Source organism: Pseudophryne corroboree, chromosome 10, assembly GCF_028390025.1.
Source record: "Pseudophryne corroboree isolate aPseCor3 chromosome 10, aPseCor3.hap2, whole genome shotgun sequence".
NCBI classification, from domain to species: Eukaryota; Metazoa; Chordata; class Amphibia; order Anura; family Myobatrachidae; genus Pseudophryne; species Pseudophryne corroboree.
Genome location: NC_086453.1, coordinates 298,530,777 through 298,551,756, shown reverse-complemented (window position 1 = coordinate 298,551,756; position 20,980 = coordinate 298,530,777). Strand labels below are relative to the sequence as shown.

Genomic DNA, 20,980 nt, shown 5'->3' with positions numbered 1-20,980 from the left:
AGTGCTGATATTTGTTTCAGAATACTGGACATTACACTACTACTAAGCCAGTCACTAGTCACTGTTATGTTCCTGGGTGTTACTACTACTGGTGTTATGTTCCTGGGTGTTACTACTACTGCTGTTATGTTCCTGGGTGTTACTACTACTGCTGTTATGTTCCTGGTTGTTGCTACTACTGGTGTTATGTTCCTGTGTGTTACTATTACTGGTCTTATGTTCCTGGGTGTGACAACTACTGCTGTTATGTTCCTGGGTAATGCTACTACTGGTGTTATGTTCCCGGGTGTTACTACTACTTATGTTATTTTCCCGGGTATTGCTACTACTGATGTTATGTTCCTGGGTGTTACTACTACTTATGTTATTTTCCCGGGTATTGCTACTACTGGTGTTATGTTCCTGGGTGTTACTACTACTGATGTTATGGGCAGTACGGATGGTGTAATGGTTAGCATTACTGCCTCACAGCACATGGGTTCGATTCCCACCATGGCCCTAACTGTGTGGAGTTTGTATATTCTCCCCGTACTTGCATGGGTTTCCTGCTGCTACTGATGTTATGTTCCTGGTTATTGCTACTACTGATGTTATGTTCCCGGGTGTTACTACTACTGCTGTTATGTTTCTGGGTATTACTACTACTGGTGTTATGTTCCCGGGTATTGCTACTACTGATGTTATGTTCCTGGGTATTACTACTACTGATGTTATGTTCCTGGGTATTACTACTACTGGTGTTATGTACATGGTTGTTACTATTACTATTGGCATATTTCTGGGTATTGCTACTATTGGTGTTATGTTCCTGGGTATTGCTACTACTGGTGGCTTATTCCTTATTCCTGTGTATTGTTATATTCCGCCTCTGTATTTCTATTACTGGTAGCATATTCCTGGGTATTACTACTAGTTGTGGCATAAACCTGGGTTTTGCTCCTATTGGTGGCATGGTCCTGGGTATTACTATTGCTGGTGGCCTAGTGCTGGCCATACCTACTGCTGGTGGCATAGTCCTGGGCATTACTACTGCTGGTGGCATAGTCTTGAGTATTATTACTGCTGGTGGCATAGTCTTGAGTATTATTACTGCTGGTGGCATAGTCTTGAGTATTATTACTGCTGGTGGCATAGTCCTAGGTATTACTACTGCTGGTCACATAGTCCTGGTTATTACTATTACTGGTGGCATAGTCCTGGTTATTACCATCACTGATGGCATAGTCCTGGTTATTACTATTCGTGGCATAGTCCTGGGTATTAGTACTACTGGTGGCATAGTGCTGGGCAGGGACAAAGCCAGAACTTTGTGGGCCACGCAGCAACATTTTGAAGGGGCCCCTGTCCCAATGCTTCTAGTGAGACACCTCTCTGCAGCAGTTGTTAATGCTCTGCCCCATAGTAGTGCCCTAGTTCATTTTCTAAAACGATAACGTAACTTTGACATGGAAGGCAGGCCCCTTTCTGCTCTGAGGCCCCATAGTAGCTGCACTCCCGGCATCTATGGTAGAGCTACGCCCTTGGTCCTGGGCATTTCTATTACTGGTGGAATAGTCCTGGGTATTACTGCTACCAGTGGCATGCTATTGCTATAATACTGTATTTTACTGCATTTTAACAGGTAACATTATTTTCCATAGGTACTAAATCATTCAACATGATGTCCCCAACGGGAGACAACTCTGAGCTTTTGGCCGAAATTAAAGCTGGGAAAAGTTTAAAACGAACTCCACAGAGCAAAGGTCTAACAACGGTCTTCTCAGGCAGCGGACCACAAGGCATAAATGTGCAGGTGATATTTGCTGTTCATAATTTTCACATTAAATGTGTTTGAGACATGTACTGGGAAGCTGTCAAATAAATAACGCACCATGGAGGTCATTCTGACCCGATAGCACGCTGCAGTTTTTCGCAGCGTAGCGATCGGGTCAGAACTGCGCAGTTGCTGCGCTACGATCGCCTCTGCCTGATTGACAGGCAGAGGCGGTCGATGGGCGGGAGGGGGCGAAACGGCGGCGTTTGGCCGCCGTTTTGTGGGCGCCGTCTGGCCAACGCAGGCATGGCTGGACCGTGCGGGGAGTGGCCCGCAGCGGCTGCGTGACGTCACACGCAGCCACTGTGGGCCGGGGAGCGATGAGTAGCTCCCGGCCAGCACGCTAAAGCTGCGCTGGCCGGGAGCTACTCTTGAAGTGCAAAGGCATCGCCGCTGTGTGATGCCTTTGCACTTCTGCGAGGGGGGGCCGGGCTGACATGCGGGGTGGACTAGCCCTGTGCTGGGCGTCCCCCCGCATGTCAGGGAAGAAGATCGTAGCTGTGCTAAATTTAGCACAGCTACGATCAACTCGGAATGACCCCCCATAAACTGTGGCAGTATAGGGGACGATTGGAGATACAGCTGATCGCTATGTGGATAACTAAAAACACGAGGGCATGGCTGATATGCGTGGACTGTAAAAAAATATTAAAGTGCACCAGTAGCTTTTGCATTACATTCTGCTACTGTAACTATGAGAAATGTCAGCAGTTTCAGAATCCCGCAGCCCATTGCGTTTGGCCTGTAGTCTCCCAGCTGAATCGGGTTTGGTTCAAAAGATCATAAGTACAAAAGGTCTACAGTCAATTGGTCGACAGGGTCAAAAAAGGTAGAGAGTAGAAAAGGTCGACATGTTCATAAGGTCACAAGGAAATGGTCGACACAAAAAAAAGTTTGACACAATTATAAAAAAAATTTAGATTGTTTTTTTGCTTTTTGCACACAAAAAAAAGACCATTAGTATACCGTTTCGCTGGTCACGCTTCAGGCAAGGTTACTGTACCCCACTGTAGTCCACGTGGATCATAAAAGATGAAAAAGTAGATAAAATTAGAATTTAAAACAAAAAACTTGTGTTGACCATATGTGTGTCGGCCTTCTGGACCCGTTGACATTTTTACTGAGGACCTATCATCCGGCTACCAGTTCAATCATTGATTAGGCTTATAGAGGAACCATCAGTGATCTCTAGGACTCTGCTTTGTGAATCTAATATGGTGCCTTCTCTATCAGATAACTTATTAAATACCAAGTTATTCATTAAGGCAGATTTTCATACAGCAGCCACGTTCAAACAAGCATCTCTTTGTAAGCGCGAATGTGTTATCATTGTCATTGTATCGTCACCCATTCACCATTTTTGTGGTTACCGAATTTTCTCTGGCTGGTGGATAAATTTATGGGAAGGGGTGTTGAGATTACCTACTAAAATAAAATGCCAGCTTGGGGATGCTGGGGGATAACACGTAAGGATAATTGTGACTTTCAGCAGCGAAGTCGAGGAGCTGATTACTGCATATAGACAACTGCAGCTGATAGTAATACATTTATTAGCTTGAAGGCTGTATATTGGGGGTAATTCAGGCTTAATTGCTGCTGTGCGTTTTCACAAACTGCACAAGCGTATGCACCACAATGGGTTTGTGCGACGGATTAATTTGCACAGGCGTTCACACACTAGCACAGCTAAAATACACTCCCCCTGTAGGCGGCGACTATCTGATCGCAGCAGTGCACAAATCGCTGCCCAGCGATCAGCTCTGGATTAGGCCCATTATCTCGAGTCACAGCCGTCTATTCTCTTTACTTAATGTATGTTTGTATTTGGAATGCTAGAGAAAATATGATTCTCCTTTGGATATTAAAGGGGTAAACCATAGATGGTAAAATGTATTTAATTGCATGTTATACTGAAAATATAATATTGGCATTTATGAGTAGCTGTTAGGACACTGTCCCATTCTTGTGTTGAAGTTTTCAGAACAGTTTATGGTGATTTATTGCGAGTTTAGCATATACCACTGACATTGTGATGCTGCGTGTCTACACCGTCCTTACAAGTATACACACGATCCAACCGGAATTTTTACAATTGCCCTGCCGGTGCATGTCAATTAGGCAAAGGCATTCTCCGTTTCCTAGGCAAACATGGAGCACTGCGGGCGCGTGGCTTAAAAACCGGGGGCGGTGGTAGTCAAACAGGGGTCGTGGCATGGGCGTGATCGGGGCGGCTGCGTGACATCACACGCAGCCGCTGCGATCACATAAATGGTGGCGGCCCTCCTGCATGCGCGCCGGCAGAAGGCTACCCTAATTTTAGCGATCACGCTGAAATTTCGGTGCGACCACAATTTTAGCGTGCTCAGGAGGGGGAAGGGGGAGGGGGGTGCTGGCGATTAGCATGCTAAGTTGCATTGCCCTGCAATGGCCACCCCCCAGCATGTGATTAAAAGGATTGCTAATTCTGCTACTTAGCAGAATTTGCAATCCTTACTGAATCGGGTTCTTATATTCCTGCACTAATGCAGCTGTTTTCAGCTGGATGCTTCCTGAGGCACGTCCGATTCCACATACTTACGGAAGTACACTACTTTTCAACCAGCTCGAATTGAGTCCCATTATTTTTAACTGCTGGCAGGTGCACTGTTATGAGGCAGCAAGATTACGCTGCTGCGCACATCACAGAGAGTTACGGCACCCTGGCAGCACATTATATTCCTGCAGTGGCAGCAAGGTGTTATACTTCCAAATGGTTTCTTCTACACTTTGTGGCCATTGCCGCTAATTGAATGTTTAATAATGTTTCAGTGAAAATGCTGCTTATACATGTCCCCTTTATTTATTGCATTCTTCCTTTGTAGTCAGAGGTTCCATCTCCGACAACACCGCCGCCATCATCTCCTGCTACATCCCCGACAAACACAGCAATCCTTCCCAGTAAAGGGCCAATAAAGTCTCCTGAGCCTCTCATGAATGGAAATTCCACTCCGCCGGCCCTGGTGCAGAACAGCCAGCTTGATATCGAGTCTCTGATCCCTACACATGACGAGCAGGGAAGGGCGATTCCAGAGTGGAAACGCCAGGTCATGGTGAGGAAGCTGCAGCTGAAGATACAGGAAGAGGAAGAGAAGAAACGCACGGTAAGACCATGTCGCCATATGCTCTGTGGTGCTGTGAGTTTGGCTTTCTTTGCTGTGCCTTTGTCATGTTTTGGTTTTGAACCCTGTCTGCGTGAGCTTGCTTCTTCTATCTGTCCGTTACATTCTACTCTGGTATATACATGAAAGCTCATATTATAGAATTTATTTATGTATGAACAGTTTCATATATAGCGCAGCATATTCCGTTGCGCTTTGCAATTAGAACAACAGTAATAGAACAAAACTGGGTAAAAACAGACAGACATAGAGGTAGGAAGGCCCTGCTCGCAAGCTTACAATCTATAGGGAAATAGGCATTGATACACAAGGATAGGTGCTATCTATTGCATAATGGTCCACCAGATTGCTAGGTTCTTAATGGGTTGTGTGATATGATCACCCAGCAATTTTATCAAAGGGTCAGGAGGGTGTGAGAGTAAAGAAAGATAAAATATGTGAGGTTATGTATACTGTACAGAGTGGATGTAATTAGATAGGGAAGCATTGAAGGTTATGTGGGTGGGTCTGGAATTTGATAGGCTTGTATGAAGAGGTGAGTTTACATGGAACGTTTAAAGGTGTGGAGACTAGAGGTGAGTCTTATTGTGCGTAGGAGAGCATTCCACAGAGTGGGTGAACAGGGCCGGAATTAGGATTTCCGTCACCCGTGGCAAGGCAGTAATTTGGCACCAGCCCCCCCCCCCCCAAATAAAATCCCTGTCACACCAAAATAATCAGATTATTAAACATTTCGAAAAAGGGGATATTATTGGACAATATTCCCCTATGTGCCACAAATGCCATAAGCGTCACATGCCCCCCAGCAGCGTGTTCTACTACAGGCCCCCACTGTGTCGCCATACATTGCACTATACCATAACACTTCATCACTGCACTATTTTCTCCTTCCCACTACACTACATCACTATACTACATCACTACACTGCATGCCCCTATACACTGCACTACATACCCTATACGCTACATTACATAACTACACTACATCTCCTTATATGCTACACCACATCAGTGCACTACATGCCCCTATATACTGCACTATGGGGGTCATTCTGACCTGATCGCACGCAGCAACTTTTTGCTGCCCATGCGCTCAGGTAGACGCCCTTTTTTGCATAGCAAGGCTTCGATCGCTTGTGCAGCCCTGCTATGCAAAAAAAAGTTTTGTGTAGAACAAGACCAGAGTAAGAATTACCCTGTGCGATCAATCCAGCGTTGCAGGTCCCGGATTTGACGTCAGACATCCGCCCTCCAAACGCCTCGACACGCCAGCGTTTGGATCTCCACGCCCAGAAAACGATGAGTTGACGCTGGGTTCCGCCTTCATTCTGTCAATCTTCTTGCGGCCACCGCTGCGACCACTTTCTTCGTTAGGGGCGACGCTGCCCGGCGATGACGACGCGCCTGCGCAATGCAGCCGCAAAGCATGCGCAGTTCCGACTCGATTGCATGGCTGCGAAGAAGCGCAGCGTGCGATCGTGTCGGAATGACCCCCTATATTACTACACTGCATACCCTATATGGTACACTACATCACTACACTACATCCCCCTATAAGCTACACCAAGTCCATCTTTCTGGGAGGCAATGCAGAGGTTGATACTGCTAACTGGGAGCACAGTGCTGATAATAAAGTCTGTCTTTAAACTCCCCTCAAAGCTGCTGTAGTGATACTCGGTGAGAGTTGAAGGTTGTCCAGGCTCTTGGGGGGTCATTCCGACCCGTTTGCATGCAGCGATTTATCGCTGCGGTGCGAACGGGTCCGGAATGCACATGCGCGGCGGCCGCAGTGCGCGGCGTTGCCCAGCGACAGGGGTAGCCGGGTTACGTCGCGGCTAAAGAAGGAAGCGGTCGCAGAGCCGACCGCAAAGAAGATTGACAGGAAGAAGGCGTTCCAGGGCGGATCCGGACCGTTGGCTGCCGTTTTCGGGGAGTGGTAAGGAAAACGCAGGCGTGTCCAGGAGAACGGAGGGCGGATGTCTGACGTCAAAGCTGGCTCCAGCATCGCAGAGATCATCGCACAGGGTAAGTAGGTATAGGGCAGGTCTACATCTTCCTGGAAATTTTTTTAGCTCAGCAGGGCTGCACAATCGATCGCAGTCCTGCTAAGCTAAAATACACTCCCCCATAGGCGTGGACTAGTTGATCGCAGCAGCAACAAAAAGTTGCTGGCTGAGATCAACTCGGAATGACCACCTTAGTTTCCACTGTCAAGTGGATAGCTAGCAAAGTGAGCCTTAGATTTCTGTAACATCGGTGACTGCACCTGTTAACAAGCAGAAGTCTGGGGCAGCGTGTCATCTCAATTGTGTGTAGCCGGCAGCTTGTTATCGGTTGGTGTTGGGCAGGCAGCCGGTATCATAGCCTGATGAAAAACACAGCACCAACAGCTTGCTTCTATAGCTTGCACGGTGCACCATGCGCTAGTCGCAGCCCTGCATGGCAAAGAAGTGAGTTTAAGACAGTAGCCAGCATAGGAAAGATCCCAGGTAATGGAGCTCACCCGCACAGCGTCGGAGCCAGCAGCAGGCAGACAGGTGGGTCTAAGACACTGACCCGGGAGCCGTCTGCGTTCTCACTGGAGCAGCACTGCACTACCGGTAAAAGTAAAAAATAAAAAAAATAAGCAAAAAATCCCTGTTCCTTTTGACTCCTCGACACCCGCTCAAATTCTGCACCCAGGGCTCATGCCCCCTTGGCCAAATGGCCCCCATCCCCCTGCTCCACCAGTTTCGGCCCTGGGGTGAATCCCTGATAAAGTCCTGTAATTTTGAGTGGGAACTAGTAATACGTGTGGATGAGAGACGCAGATCTTGTGCAGAGCGAAGAGGTCAGTTAGGTAGATATCTTGAGATGAGTGAAGAGATGTATGTTGGTGCAGTTTGGTTAATAGCCTTGTATGTAAGTAAAAGTATTTTATATTTAAAATGCTAATTTGTCGCACCACATGGATGCAGGGTTATTGTAAAGGGAACTGTACTAATTTTAGAGGTAAGGTTTATTTGTCTTTACAGTAAAACATGACAAGGGTTATAATCGCGGAGAAAGAAGTGCATCAGTGGGCTCCATAGCTACATTTGGCTAGGCACCCAGCGATGCCACTCTAGCCTCTCCTTGGCATTCGTGGTCTGGTGTAGGCATCCATTGCATCTGCACCAGCTGTGTGAAATCCTCTTTGAGAGTAGAGCAGGATCCTTGTATGGGGGAGGGAAAAATCTGGCATCTGACCTCCAGGCCCAATTACGTTCCGCCATTTGCTGTAGCGCTTGTAATCATAGTTTCTCTTACATCCTAGTGGATACTGGGGCTCTGTACTTTAGTACCATGGGTATAGATCATTTCCACTGGAGCCTGGCACTTTAAAACCTTCAGTGTGTGTATGTGTGTGCTGGCTCCTCCCCTCTATGCACATCCTACCAGATTCAATTTAGAAAAATGTGCCCAAGGAGCCGGGTGCACTTCTCTGGAGCTCCAGAGAGTTTCCTTTATTTTTTTATTTTAGTTTATTATTTTTAGGTATTACTGGTTGGTAACCAGTCTACCTGCTTCGTGGGACTTAGAGGGGGGACCGAATCAACCTCCTGAGGGTGCTATTCGTAATCCCAGCTGACAGGACACTGAGCTCCTGAGGTGCTGTTCACACACCATTAGTGTATGTGCCCATGCCAGCAGCTAGCCACCACCCTCTAACAGATGCTTAAGATCTATAGGTGCGGTGAGTGTTAACACCGGGGACCCGCTAACCAGGACCCCGGTGTTAACACTCACCGCACCTATAGATCTTAAGCATCTGTTAGAGGGTGGTGGCTAGCTGCTGGCATGGGCACATACACTAATGTGCCAGCAGCTAGCCACCACCCCCTAACAGATGCTTAAGATCTATAGGTGCGGTGAGTGTTAACACCGGGGTCCTGGTTAGCGGGTCCCCGGTGTGGTTTTGGCAGCATGTCACTCGGCGGTCACGGGCCACGAGCTGCGGTGCCCGCTGCTGACCAGACTGGCTCAGGGCTCATGCCCCGAGGTGCTCATGTCCATTAGGGCTTGTGTGTACTGATGTGTATATTTTATATGTCAAATTTTATATGTAACATGGCCAGTATAAATCTGTAGGGACCGCGCGCCATTGCAAGAGGCGGGGCTTCCCGGAGCGGGACCAGAGGCGGTAAGGCGCCATTTCCTGCTGCTGCCGATCATCAAGGCTGCGTGCACGCTTCTCCAGGGACCCACGCTGTTACAGACTCTGTACTGGTACCAGGGTTTCATAGCAGGGGGGGAGCACACCAGCGGTAGTGCCGCTGCACTTCTATCAGGTTGTACACATACTTTCACACACTGTGCTGCTGTATTTTGTGTGCTGGTCTCCGTTCCTCAGTGTCGCTCCAGGGGCTCTGTCACTGACCTGGGTTGGGAGTGTTGAGAACTCGGGGGTTCTTCCGATGGTAGGGAAGAGGAACCACAGCTGGGCCGGAGCAGGGATGGCCGGATGTAGGTTTTCCTCATGCAGAACTTAGCCGTTGTACCCGACGTGTAATGCTAAAGAGTTAGTTGTGGCCAAGGCTTGGGGGCGATGCTGAAGTACAGAGAAGAATGAAGAACTTGTGAGCGATGTTGAAGAAATGAATGAAGATTTGTGAACGATGTTGAAGCACACAGAAGAATGAATAGCTTGTGAGCGATGCTGAAGAGATGAATGACGATTTGAGAACGATGTTGAAGCACACAGAAGAATGAAGAACTTGTGAGCGATGCTGAAGAAATTAATGAAGATTTGAGAACGATGTTGAAGCACACAGAAGAATGAAGAACTTGTGAGCGATGTTGAAGAAATGAATGAGGATTTGAGAACGATGTTGAAGCACACAGAAGAATGAAGAACTTGTGAGTGATGCTGAAGAAATAAATGAGGATTTGAGATTCAGTGTAACTCTGGAAGTTTGGGAGGCGTTCCACTTAGGGATACCCTGTAATACTGGAAGCACAGGAGGTGTCCCTCTGAGAGATACACTGTAACGCTGGTAACGCAGAGAATGTCCCACTGAGTGATACACTGTAACGCTGGTAGCACAGGGAAGGTTCCACTGAGTGATACACTGTAATGCTGGTAGCACAGGGAAGGTTCCACTGAGTGATACACTGTAACGCTGGTAGCACAGGGAATGTCCCACTGAGAGATACTCTGTAACGCTGGTAGCACAGGGAATGTCCCACTGAAAGATACGCTGGAACACAGGAGAGGTTCAGCTTGAGAACACGCTGAACGCTGTTAGCACTGGTGATCTTTGGAAAAGACGATACTCAGGCGCCGGGGCTCTGTACGGCGTCTGCCTTTAAACTTCCTGCCCACTCCTGATTGGCGGAAGGGGCCGATGATGTCACCCGCTCACCACGCTCTCGTGGATGCCGGGCGCAATGGCGGCGCCCACACCCCGGGAACCCGCCGGAGGCAGCACCAGCAAGACGCGACGACCCGGAGCCCACCGGGGGCGACGACCACCGGGAGACCCAGCGCACCCGGAGCGGTAAGCGCGGCAGCCGCAGCACTGCGAGTGTGACAGTACCCCCTCCTCTAGGAGTGACCCCTGGACACTTTCCTGGTTTCGTTGGATGTTTAGAATGAAAGATCCGGACTAGTCGGGGAGCAGTGACTTCAGAAGCTTTGACCCAGCTCCTCTCCTCAGGACCATAACCTTTCCATTCTACCAGATACTGTAAATTCTTGTGAAGATAACGAGAATCAAGAATAGTTTTGATTTCAAATTCTGTTCCAGCTTCAGTCTCTACCGAGGTTGGGCTAGGAGACTCCGAATGAAACCGATTTAAAATGAGGGGACGAAGGAGAGAAACATGGAAAGAATTTGGTACCCGAAAGTGGGAAGGCAATCCCACTTTGCAGACAACAGGGTTCAGGACTTGCAAAACGGGATAAGGACCGATGAGCCTCGGAGCAAACTTCATAGCGGGTACTCTTAAACGAAGATTGCGGGTAGAGAGCCATACCCTGTCACCAACTTTGTATTGAGGAGCTGCTCGCCGTTTTCTATCCGCAAAGAATTTGTAGCGGCCAGAGATTTTCTTGAGATTAGCATGAACCCTACTCCAGATTTGACTGAAGTGCCGGAGAGTGGAAGCTGCAGCAGGAACATCCTCCGAAGGAAAAATTGGTAATTCTGGGACTGGTGGATAGAATCCGTAATTAATGAAGAATGGGGACTCACCAGTGGAAGAGTGGTACAGATGATTATGGGCAAACTCGGCCCAGGGTAACAGTTCGACCCAATCGTCCTGTGAAGGAGAGAGATAAACGCGGAGAAAAGTCTCTAAATCTTGATTGACACGTTCAGTTTGCCCATTGGTTTGTGGATGGTAAGCAGATGAGAACTTGAGTTTTATTTGTAAGACTGAGCAGAGGGCCCTCCAAAATCTTGCAGTGAACTGTACCCCTCGATCAGAGACTACCTCCCGAGGTAACCCGTGCAGGCGGAAGTGTTCACGAATAAATAGTAAAGCCAACTTGGGAGCCGTTGGTAAACCGGTCAACGGAACAAAATGTGCCATTTTTGAAAATCGGTCAATAATCACCCAGATGATATTGTAACCCTTGGAGAGGGGTAATTCGGTAATAAAGTCCATAGAAATATGGGTCCAGGGTTTCTTAGGAATGGACAGTGGACGAAGCAACCCCGCAGGAGGCAGACGAAGAGTTTTGTGCTGAGCACATTGAGGACATGAATTGACATAATCTTGTATATCCTTCTTCATGGTGTCCCACCAATATGACCTTCGTAGAAATTCACACATTTTTTGAACTCCAGGATGACCGGAAAACTTGGAGATATGAGCCCATTGCAGTAACTTTGGTCGAAATTCAACTGGTACAGACATTCTCCCAGGAGGAGGACCCAGAGAGGTGGGAGCTGCTGAAATAGAGACTGGACTGAGAATTAAACTCTTTTCAAAGGAATTCTCATCCGAGGCCGTTAAAGAACGAGACAGAGCATCAGCCTTAGCGTTAAGAGTCCCGGCCCGGTACTTAATAACGAACGAGAACCGAGTGAAGAAGAGCGCCCATCTAGCTTGACGGGGATTCAAGCACTGGGCCGTCTTGATATACAACAAGTTCTTGTGATCGGTGTAAATAGTAATTAGGTGTTTAGCACCTTCCAATAAGTACCTCCATTCTTCTAGGGCAGATTTTATTGCTAAAAGTTCCTGATCTCCAATGGTGTAGTTTCGTTCAGCAGGAGAGAACTTACGAGAATGGAAACTACATGGATGTAACTTCCCATCAGAAGAGTCTGTGAAAGGACGGCACCGATGCCTACTGAGGAAGCATCGACTTCCAAGAAGAATAGTTTTGAGAAATTCGGTTGTTGGAGTACCGGAGCAGACATAAAGGCTGATTTTAACCGGGCAAACGCTTCTACAGCTTTGGAAGACCAGAGACTTGGGTCAGACCCCTTTTTGGTTAGGGCAGTAATGGGTGCAACGATGGTAGAAAATCCCTTAATGAATTTCCGGTAGTAATTTGCAAAGCCCAGGAATCTTTGTACCGCTTTCAAGGAGAGAGGCTGAGTCCAGTCCCGAATGGCAGTGAGTTTTTCCGGATCCATGCGAAGCTCCGTACCCGAGATGACATAACCGAGGAACGGAATCGAAGGGACCTCAAAGATACATTTGGAAATCTTGCCATAGAGACGATTCATTCGTAAGCGAAGAAGTACTTCTTTGACCTGTACTCTGTGCTCTGCAAGATTCTTAGAAAATATCAGAATGTCATCCAAGTACACCACTACGCTTTGGTATAACATATCTCGGAAGATTTCATTTACAAATCCCTGAAAAACGGCAGGGGCATTGCTGAGGCCAAACGGCATTACCAGATATTCGTAATGCCCGTCCCTGGTATTGAAGGCCGTCTTCCATTCGTCCCCCTGTCGGATACGTATCAGATTATAGGCTCCCTTAAGTCGAGTTTAGTGAAGACGTGGGCTCCACGAACCCTATCAAATAGCTCAGTAATTAGCGGCAAAGGGTATTTGTTCTTAACGGTGATATTGTTTAAGCCACGATAATCAATACATGGGCAAATATTTACTAAGAATTCGAGTTTGTCCGATTTGTGTTTTCTTTTCTAAGTCCCAATCCGGGAATTCACTAAGCATCAATCTCGGCAGTGTTTCGACTATTCGTAATGGTTTGATTTGCAAAGTTCCGAAATACGAATTAATAGACCATCGGTCAAACGCGGCTGTTATTTCATACAATACGGGAATTCACTATTCATTCATATTTGGGTGTTAGTTTCTGAGTGCTCAAGTGCGGGTCTATTTTTTTTCGATTCGTTAAAAAAAGCAGCAAAAAAATAGACCTGCTTTTTCCAGTCGAGTTTGGATAACTATGCACGGATCAGTGAGATCTGTGCATGGTTATCTATGGGAAAGGGTCTGTTTAGTGTAAAAACTGAAAAAAAATTGCGTGGGGACCCCCCTCCTAAGCATTACCAGCCTCGGGCTCTTTGAGCCGGTCCTGGTTGAAAAAATCTGGGGTAAAAAATGACAGGGGTTCCCCCATATTTAATCAACCAGCACCGGGCTCTGCGCCTGGTCCTGGTTCCAAAAATACGGGGGACAAAAAGCGTAGGGGTCCCCCGTATTTTTTAAACCAGCACCGGGCTCCACTAGCCAGGTACATAATGCCACAGCCGGGGGACACTTTTATAGTGGTCCCTGCGGCCCTGGCATTGCATACCCAACTAGTCAACCCTGGCCGGGGTACCCTGGAGGAGTGGGAACCCCTTAAATCAAGGGGTCCCCCCCCTCCAGCCACCCAAGGGCCAGGGGTGAAGCCCGAGGCTGTCCCCTCCATCCCAGGGCGGCGGATGGGGGGCTGATAGCCTTTTGAAAAAATGTGAATATTGTTTTTAGTAGCAGTACTACAAGTCCCAGCAAGCCTCCCCCGCAAGCTGGTACTTGGAGAACCACAAGTACCAGCATGCGGTGGAAAACCGGTCCCGCTGGTACCTGTAGTACTACTACTAAAAAAATATTCAAAAAAAAACAGGACACACACACCGTAAAAGTATAATTTTATTACATACATGCATACCTCCAAACATACATACTTACCTATGTTCACATGAGGCTCTGTCCTCTTGTCCCTGTAGAATCCTTGGGGTACCTGTGAAAAAAATTATACTCACATAATCCAGTGTAGATTGTGTCCAATGTATAATCCACGTACTTGGCAAAAAAACAAACCGCATACCCGATCCACGCACTGAAAGGGGTCCCATGTTTACACATGGGACCCCTTTCCCCGACTGCCAGGACCCCCCCTGACTCCTGTCAAAGAGGGTCCCTTCAGCCAATCAGGGAGCGCCACGTCGTGCCACTCTCCTGATTGGCTGTGTGCTCCTGTAGTGTCTGTGAGGCAGCACACGGCAGAGATACAATGTAGCGCCTATGCGCTCCATTGTAGCCAATGGTGGGAACTTTGCGGTCAGCGGTTGACCGAAAGTAACCTCACCGCTGACTGCAAAGTTCCCACCATTGGCTACAATGGAGCGCATAGGCGCTACATTGTATCTCTGCCGTGTGCTGCCTCACAGACACTACAGGAGCACTCAGCCAATCAGGAGAGTTGCACGACGTGGCGCTCCCTGATTGACTGAAGGGACCCTCTTTGACAGGAGTCAGGGGGGGTCCTGGCAGTCGGGGAAAGGGTTCCCATGTGTAAACATGGGACCCCTTTCAGTGCGTGGATCGGGTATGCGGTTTGTTTTTTTGCCAAGTACGTGGATTATTAAGAAAGGACACGACACACTGGATTTAGGTGAGTATAATTTTATTTTCAGGTACCCTGGAATCGACGTCGAGACATGGGCAGAGTTGGCATCTGAACATAGGTAAGTATGTGTGTGTCGGAATGTATGTAATAAAGTTGTACTTTCAAGGTGTGTGTGTCCTGTTTTTATTTGGGTATTTTTTTTGCAGAAGAACTATAGGTACCAGCGGGCCCGTTTAACCCCCGCATGCTGGTACTTGTGGTTCTCCAAGTACCAGCTTGCGGGGGAGGCTTGCAGGGACTTGTAGTTCTTGTGCAAAAAACAATATTCTTTTATTTTACACTTGGCTATCAGCCCCCCATCCGCAGCCCATGGATGGGGGGGACAGCCTCGGGCTTCACCCCTGGCCCTTGGGTGGCTGGAGGGGGGGACCCCTTAATTTTAAGGGGTTCCCACTCCTCCAGGGTACCCTGGCCAGGGGTGACTAGTGATTTAATGCCAGGGCCGCAGGGACCTATATAAAAGTGTCCCCCGTCTGTGGCATTATCTCTCTGACTAGTGGAGCCCGGTGCTGGTTCAAAAAATACGGGGGACCCCTACGCTTTTTGTCCCCCGTATTTTTTGGACCAGGCCAGAGCCCGGTGCTGGTTGATCAAATATGGGGGAACCCCTGTCAATTTTTTCCCCATATTTTTTCAACCAGGACCGGCTCAAAGAGCCCGAGGCTGGTTATGCTTAGGAGGGGGGACCCCACGCAATTTTTTTCAGATTTTTAAACACTTTAAAAACCTTTTTAAGGTACACAGTGAAGCCCTGCATGGATCTCACAGATCCGGCCGGGATTCCTTGTGTTTTGTCAGGCGGTGTTTTACTCATCACTCCCGTAAAACACTGCCTGATATTACGAATCACATCGACATCGGAAAATACGAATTGTGAAAAGTCGGCAGCATAGTGAATGACCGTATCAGGATTCAAAAAGTTGCAGTAAAATGCACCCGATACCATTCGAGTTCAAACACCCTTCAAAACGGCCAAAACACGAATCTTTGTAAATATACCCCATGGTCTTAACCCCCCGTCCTTCTTCTTCACGAATAAGAAACCTGCTCCAGCCGGGGAGGTAGAGGGGCGAATGAATCCTTTCAGTAGATTAGATTTGATATACTCTGACATAGCTTGGGTCTCGGGTAATGACAAGGGATATGTGCGTCCCCGGGGTGGCATTTTCCCTGGGATAAGCTCAATGGGACAGTCCCAGGGTCTATGGGGTGGTAACTGATCGGCCGCCTGTTCCGAGAACACATCTGTGAACTCCCGGTAGGTCTCCAGAATGAGCTCCTCATCCGACTTGGAAGATGCACGGAGCGGGTAAACAGGAGTGAGACAAATAGAGTGACAAAACGAACTCCAGGACAATATTTGTGACGACTTCCAGTCGACGTGAGGGTTGTGAATTTTAAGCCAAGGTAGACCAAGAACAAGATCGTGAGGCATCTCCGGAATTACTAGAAACTCCAAATGTTCTTGATGCAGAGCTCCGACCTGCAGCTTGATTGGCTCTGTGTGACTTGTAATAAGACCATTAGATATTTTGGTACCATTGATGGCAGTCAACGTTATAGGTCGTTTGACAGGCTGTAACTGTAAACCCAGACTCTGAACACAAGATAGAGAAACAAAATCAGCAGGGCTTTAACAGGTTTGGCTATAGACTCAGAAAACAGAGACACGGAGAGTAAACAATCCACTGTCGGAGAAGATTTAGATGTAACCCCTAACTTGACTCCTCCGGAACAAGCTAGGCCTGCCCGTTTCCCGGACGGGACTTGCAGAACTTGATAAAGTGATCCGCGGCTCCACAGTAGAGGCAGAGTTTACCCTCACGACGGCGCTGTCGTTCCTCCGGGGACAGCCGGGATCAGTTGATTTGCATGGGTTCGTCTGGACTCGGGGTAACTGTTTGCTTAGGCGGGAGAAGCCGGAATCTGGATCGATCCGACCGACTACGTTCGCCACCTCGTTCCTGCATGCGAAGATCCACCTTGACACAGAGTGAGATCAACTCTTCTAAAGGATCCGGCAGATCCCTAGTGACCAGCTCGTCCTTCAGACGGTCAGAGAGCCCGTTCCAGAAAGCGGCCCTGAGAGCATCATTATTCCAGCGTAGTTCTGAGGCAATGGTCTGGAAATGAACCACATACTGTCCCACAGAACGGGAGCCTTGACGGACTCGGAGCAGGTCCGAGGAAGCAGCGGTCGTTCTTCCGGGCTCATCAAAAATCCTTCGGAATGACGCGATGAAAATAGTGTAACTGGAAACCAATGGGTCAGATCGTTCCCACAACGGAGACACCCAATCCAACGCTGAACCTTCAAGCAAAGAAATAATGTATGCCACTTTGGACCGATCCGTGGGGAAATTGTGTGAGAGAAGTTCAAAATGCACCTCGCATTGGTTGAGAAAACCACGGCAATTCTTTGGATTCCCATTATAGCGAGAGGGAGTGGGAAGCTGAAGGCGTGATCTGGTTCCAGACGAGGATTGAACAATACTGGAGACCACTACTGGAGCGGGTACTGGAGCAGGAGCCGGAACTACTGAAGCCAGGGAGGCCTAAATTTGATCCAGCCGGCCGGATAATTCCTGGAGATACTGCATCACCTGGCTCTGTGCCGCCTCCTGACTCTGAACTCGGGAAGCCAAGTTTTAGATGGCGCTTGACTCTGGGTTCCGATCCCCCGGGTCCATGTGGCCTGAGTATACTGTCACTGACCTGGGTTGGGAGTGTTGAGAACTCGGGGGTTCTTCCGATGGTAGGGAAGAGGAACCACAGCTGGGCCGGAGCAGGGATGGCCGGATGTAGGTTTTCCTCATGCAGAACTTAGCCGTTGTACCCGACGTGTAATGCTAAAGAGTTAATTGTGGCCAAGGCTTGGGGGCGATGCTGAAGTACACAGAAGAATGAAGAACTTGTGAGCGATGTTGAAGAAATGAATGAAGATTTGAGAACGATGTTGAAGCACACATAAGAATGAAGAACTTGTGAGCGATGCTGAAGAAATTAATGAAGATTTGAGAACGATGTTGAAGCACACAGAAGAATGAAGAACTTGTGAGCGATGCTGAAGAAATTAATGAAGATTTGAGAACGATGTTGAAGCACACAGAAAAATGAAGAACTTGTGAGCGATGTTGAAGAAATGAATGAGGATTTGAGAACGATGTTGAAGCACACAGAAGAATGAAGAACTTGTGAGTGATGCTGAAGAAATAAATGAGGATTTGAGATTCAGTGTAACTCTGGAAGTTTGGGAGGCGTTCCACTTAGGGATACCCTGTAATACTGGAAGCACAGGAGGTGTCCCTCTGAGAGATACACTGTAACGCTGGTAACGCAGCGAATGTCCCATTGAGTGATACACTGTAACGCTGGTAGCACAGGGAAGGTTCCACTGAGTGATACACTGTAACGCTGGTAGCACAGGGAAGGTTCCACTGAGTGATACACTGTAACGCTGGTAGCACAGGGAATGTCCCACTGAGAGATACTCTGTAACGCTGGTAGCACAGGGAATGTCCCACTGAAAGATACTCTGCAACGCTGGAACACAGGAGACGTTCAGCTTGAGAACACGCTGAATGCTGCTAGCACTTGTGATCATTGGAAAAGACGATACTCAGGCGCCGGGGCTCTACACGGCGTCTGCCTTTGAACTTCCCGCCCTCTCCTGATTGGCGGAAGGGGCCGATGACGTCACCCGCTCACCACACTCTCGTGGATGCCGGGCGCAATGGCGGCGCCCACACCCCGGGAACCAGCCGGAGGCAGCGCCAGCAAGACGCGACAACCCGGAGCCCACCGGGGGCGACGACTGCCGGGAGACCCAGCGCACCCGGAGCGGTAAGCGCGGCAGCCGCAGCGCCGCGAGTGTGACAGGCTCTCTAGGGTCTGTGTGGAGCTGTTTCAGTGAGCTGCGCTGTATTTCAGTTGTGTAAATATGTCTGTGGACATGGTTATGTGTGCTGCTTTTAACTACCCCTTCATCAGCAGGGTCACTCTTGCGTGAACAGTGCTCCTTATCTCCACAGTTCACAGGCACCTGACTGGCTAGATCATTTTAAAACCATGATTCAGAATGTAAATTCAGAATTAGCTGCAGCTAAAAAGGAGAGACAGGTGTTGAAACAGTCTATTGATTGTATGGCAAAAGCAGTAGATACCAGAAAGGCTTCTCAGCACCCTTTGTTGGTTTCACATAAACGACCACTGCCACAGGTGCTCCAGTCTGATTCTGATCAGCCTGATGTGGAGGAGGATGATATGGATGAGGACAGCTCTTTGTCCCCTGGGGTGGAGGCCCTAATTTATGCTGTAAGAGAGGTTCTTCACATACCAGATCAGGAGGCAGAACCAGATGAAGAGTTGTACTTTAATGTTAGACCAAAGATCTCAGTCACTTTTCCTGTATCTAAAGAATTAAACTCCCTGACCAGGGAGTCATGGTTAAACCATAATAAGAAATTTAAAATTCCTCAGAGGTTTTTAGCTACTTTTCCCCTCCCGGCTGAGGACAGGAAGATATGGAAAAAAAACCCGTCAGACGATCCATCTGTATCCAGACTGTCTAAGAAATTGGTACTGCCAGTGCCAGGAGCTATATCCCTAAAAGAGCCGACTGACCGTAAAATTGAGACCTCTCTTAAGGCATTATATACGGCAGCAGGCGTAGCACAGTGCTCCACAATTTTTTGTGGGTGGATTTCCAGGGCAGTAGTCAAGTGGTCTACTATTGTTATTGATGGTATAGACTTTCTGCCCTGGGAGGAGGTCATTACCCTGCTTCAACATATACAGGATGCTGCATATTTTATGAGCGAGGCTATAAAGGAATTGTGTAAGTTGAATGGGCACACTACTGCTATGGCTGTTTCGGCACAGCGGTGGCGTACATAAACCGACAAGGAGTAACAAAAAGCAGAGGCGATGCGAGAGGTGTCAAGAATACTCATCTGGGTGGAGGCCAATGCAAGGGCCATATCAGCCATATTCATTCCAGGAGTGGACAACTGGAATGCGGACTTCCTCAGAAGACACGACCTCCATCCTACATCCCCAGGTGTTTCAACAGTTAATTCACCGGTGGGGCCATCCGCAGATAGATCTGATGGCTTCTCGTCTCAACGAGAAGCTATGCCGTCACTGTTCCAGAACAAGGGATCCGCAGGTTGTAGCGGTGGACGCGCTGATGACGCCATGGACGTACCAGTTTGTGTACCTGTTCCCTCCTCTACCGCTAATCCTAAGGGTTCTAAAAAGACTAAAGAAGGGAAGGCGTTCAAGCAATTCTAATTGCCCCGTATAGGCCTCGACGGGCGTGGTACTCGGACCGCCTAACCATGGCTCTGGAGGATCCCTGGCCTCTGCCGCTTCGAAAGGATCTTCTTCAACAGGGTCCGTTCGTCTATCCAGACTTACAGCGGCTACGTTTGATGGCTTGGAAGTTGAGAGGGAGATTCTAGCTAGGAAATGTCTTCCCTCCCGGGTTATTTCCACTGTGGTCCAGGCCAGGAAGATGGTTACGTCTAAACATTATCATCGTATATGGAAAAAGTATGTTTCCTGGTGTGAAAGTAGAAAGGTTTCTCCCGTGGAATTTAGAATGGGTCGCTTTCTACTTTTGCTGCAGGCGGGAGTGGATATGGGCCTACGTTTAGGTTCCATCAAATTCCAGATTTCGGCGCTCTCTATTTTCTTCCAGAAACAACTTGCCATGTTGCCGGAAGTACAAACTTTCCTTAAGGGAGTTCTTCATAGGCAACCGCCCTTCGTACCTCCCACGGCACTGTGGGATCTCAATGTGGTTCTGTCCTTTTTTCAATCGGACTGGTTTGAACCCTTACATAAGGTGGAGTTGAAATTTCTCACCTGGAAGACAGTAATGTTATTAGCATTGGCGTCTGCCAGGTGTGTCTCTGAATTGGGGGCCTTATCCTGTAAGAGCCGTTATATGATCTTTAATTAAGACAGGGCGGAACTCAGGATCCGACCTCAGTTTTTGCCAAAAGTGGTGTCAGCTTTTCATGTGAATCAACCCATTTTGGTTCCGGTGTTGTCTGACGCCTCTGTTTGTCCAGAGTTCTTGGATGTGGTGAGGGCTCTAAAGATTTATGTCAAACGGACTGCTCGTCATCGGAAATCTGACTCACTGTTTGTCCTTTAT

At 48.2% G+C, this 20,980-nt stretch overlaps 1 protein-coding gene across 1 annotated transcript in view; it reads left to right on the top strand.

The window, feature by feature from the left end:
• Positions 1-20,980, top strand: part of LOC134966567 (espin-like) — a 620,060-nt gene that overhangs the window by 568,141 nt on the left and 30,939 nt on the right. The window contains exons 10-11 of the mRNA XM_063943414.1: positions 1,641-1,792; positions 4,675-4,953. Coding sequence (XP_063799484.1) covers positions 1,641-1,792; positions 4,675-4,953 — 431 coding nt within the window. The remainder of the gene's footprint in view (positions 1-1,640; positions 1,793-4,674; positions 4,954-20,980) is intronic.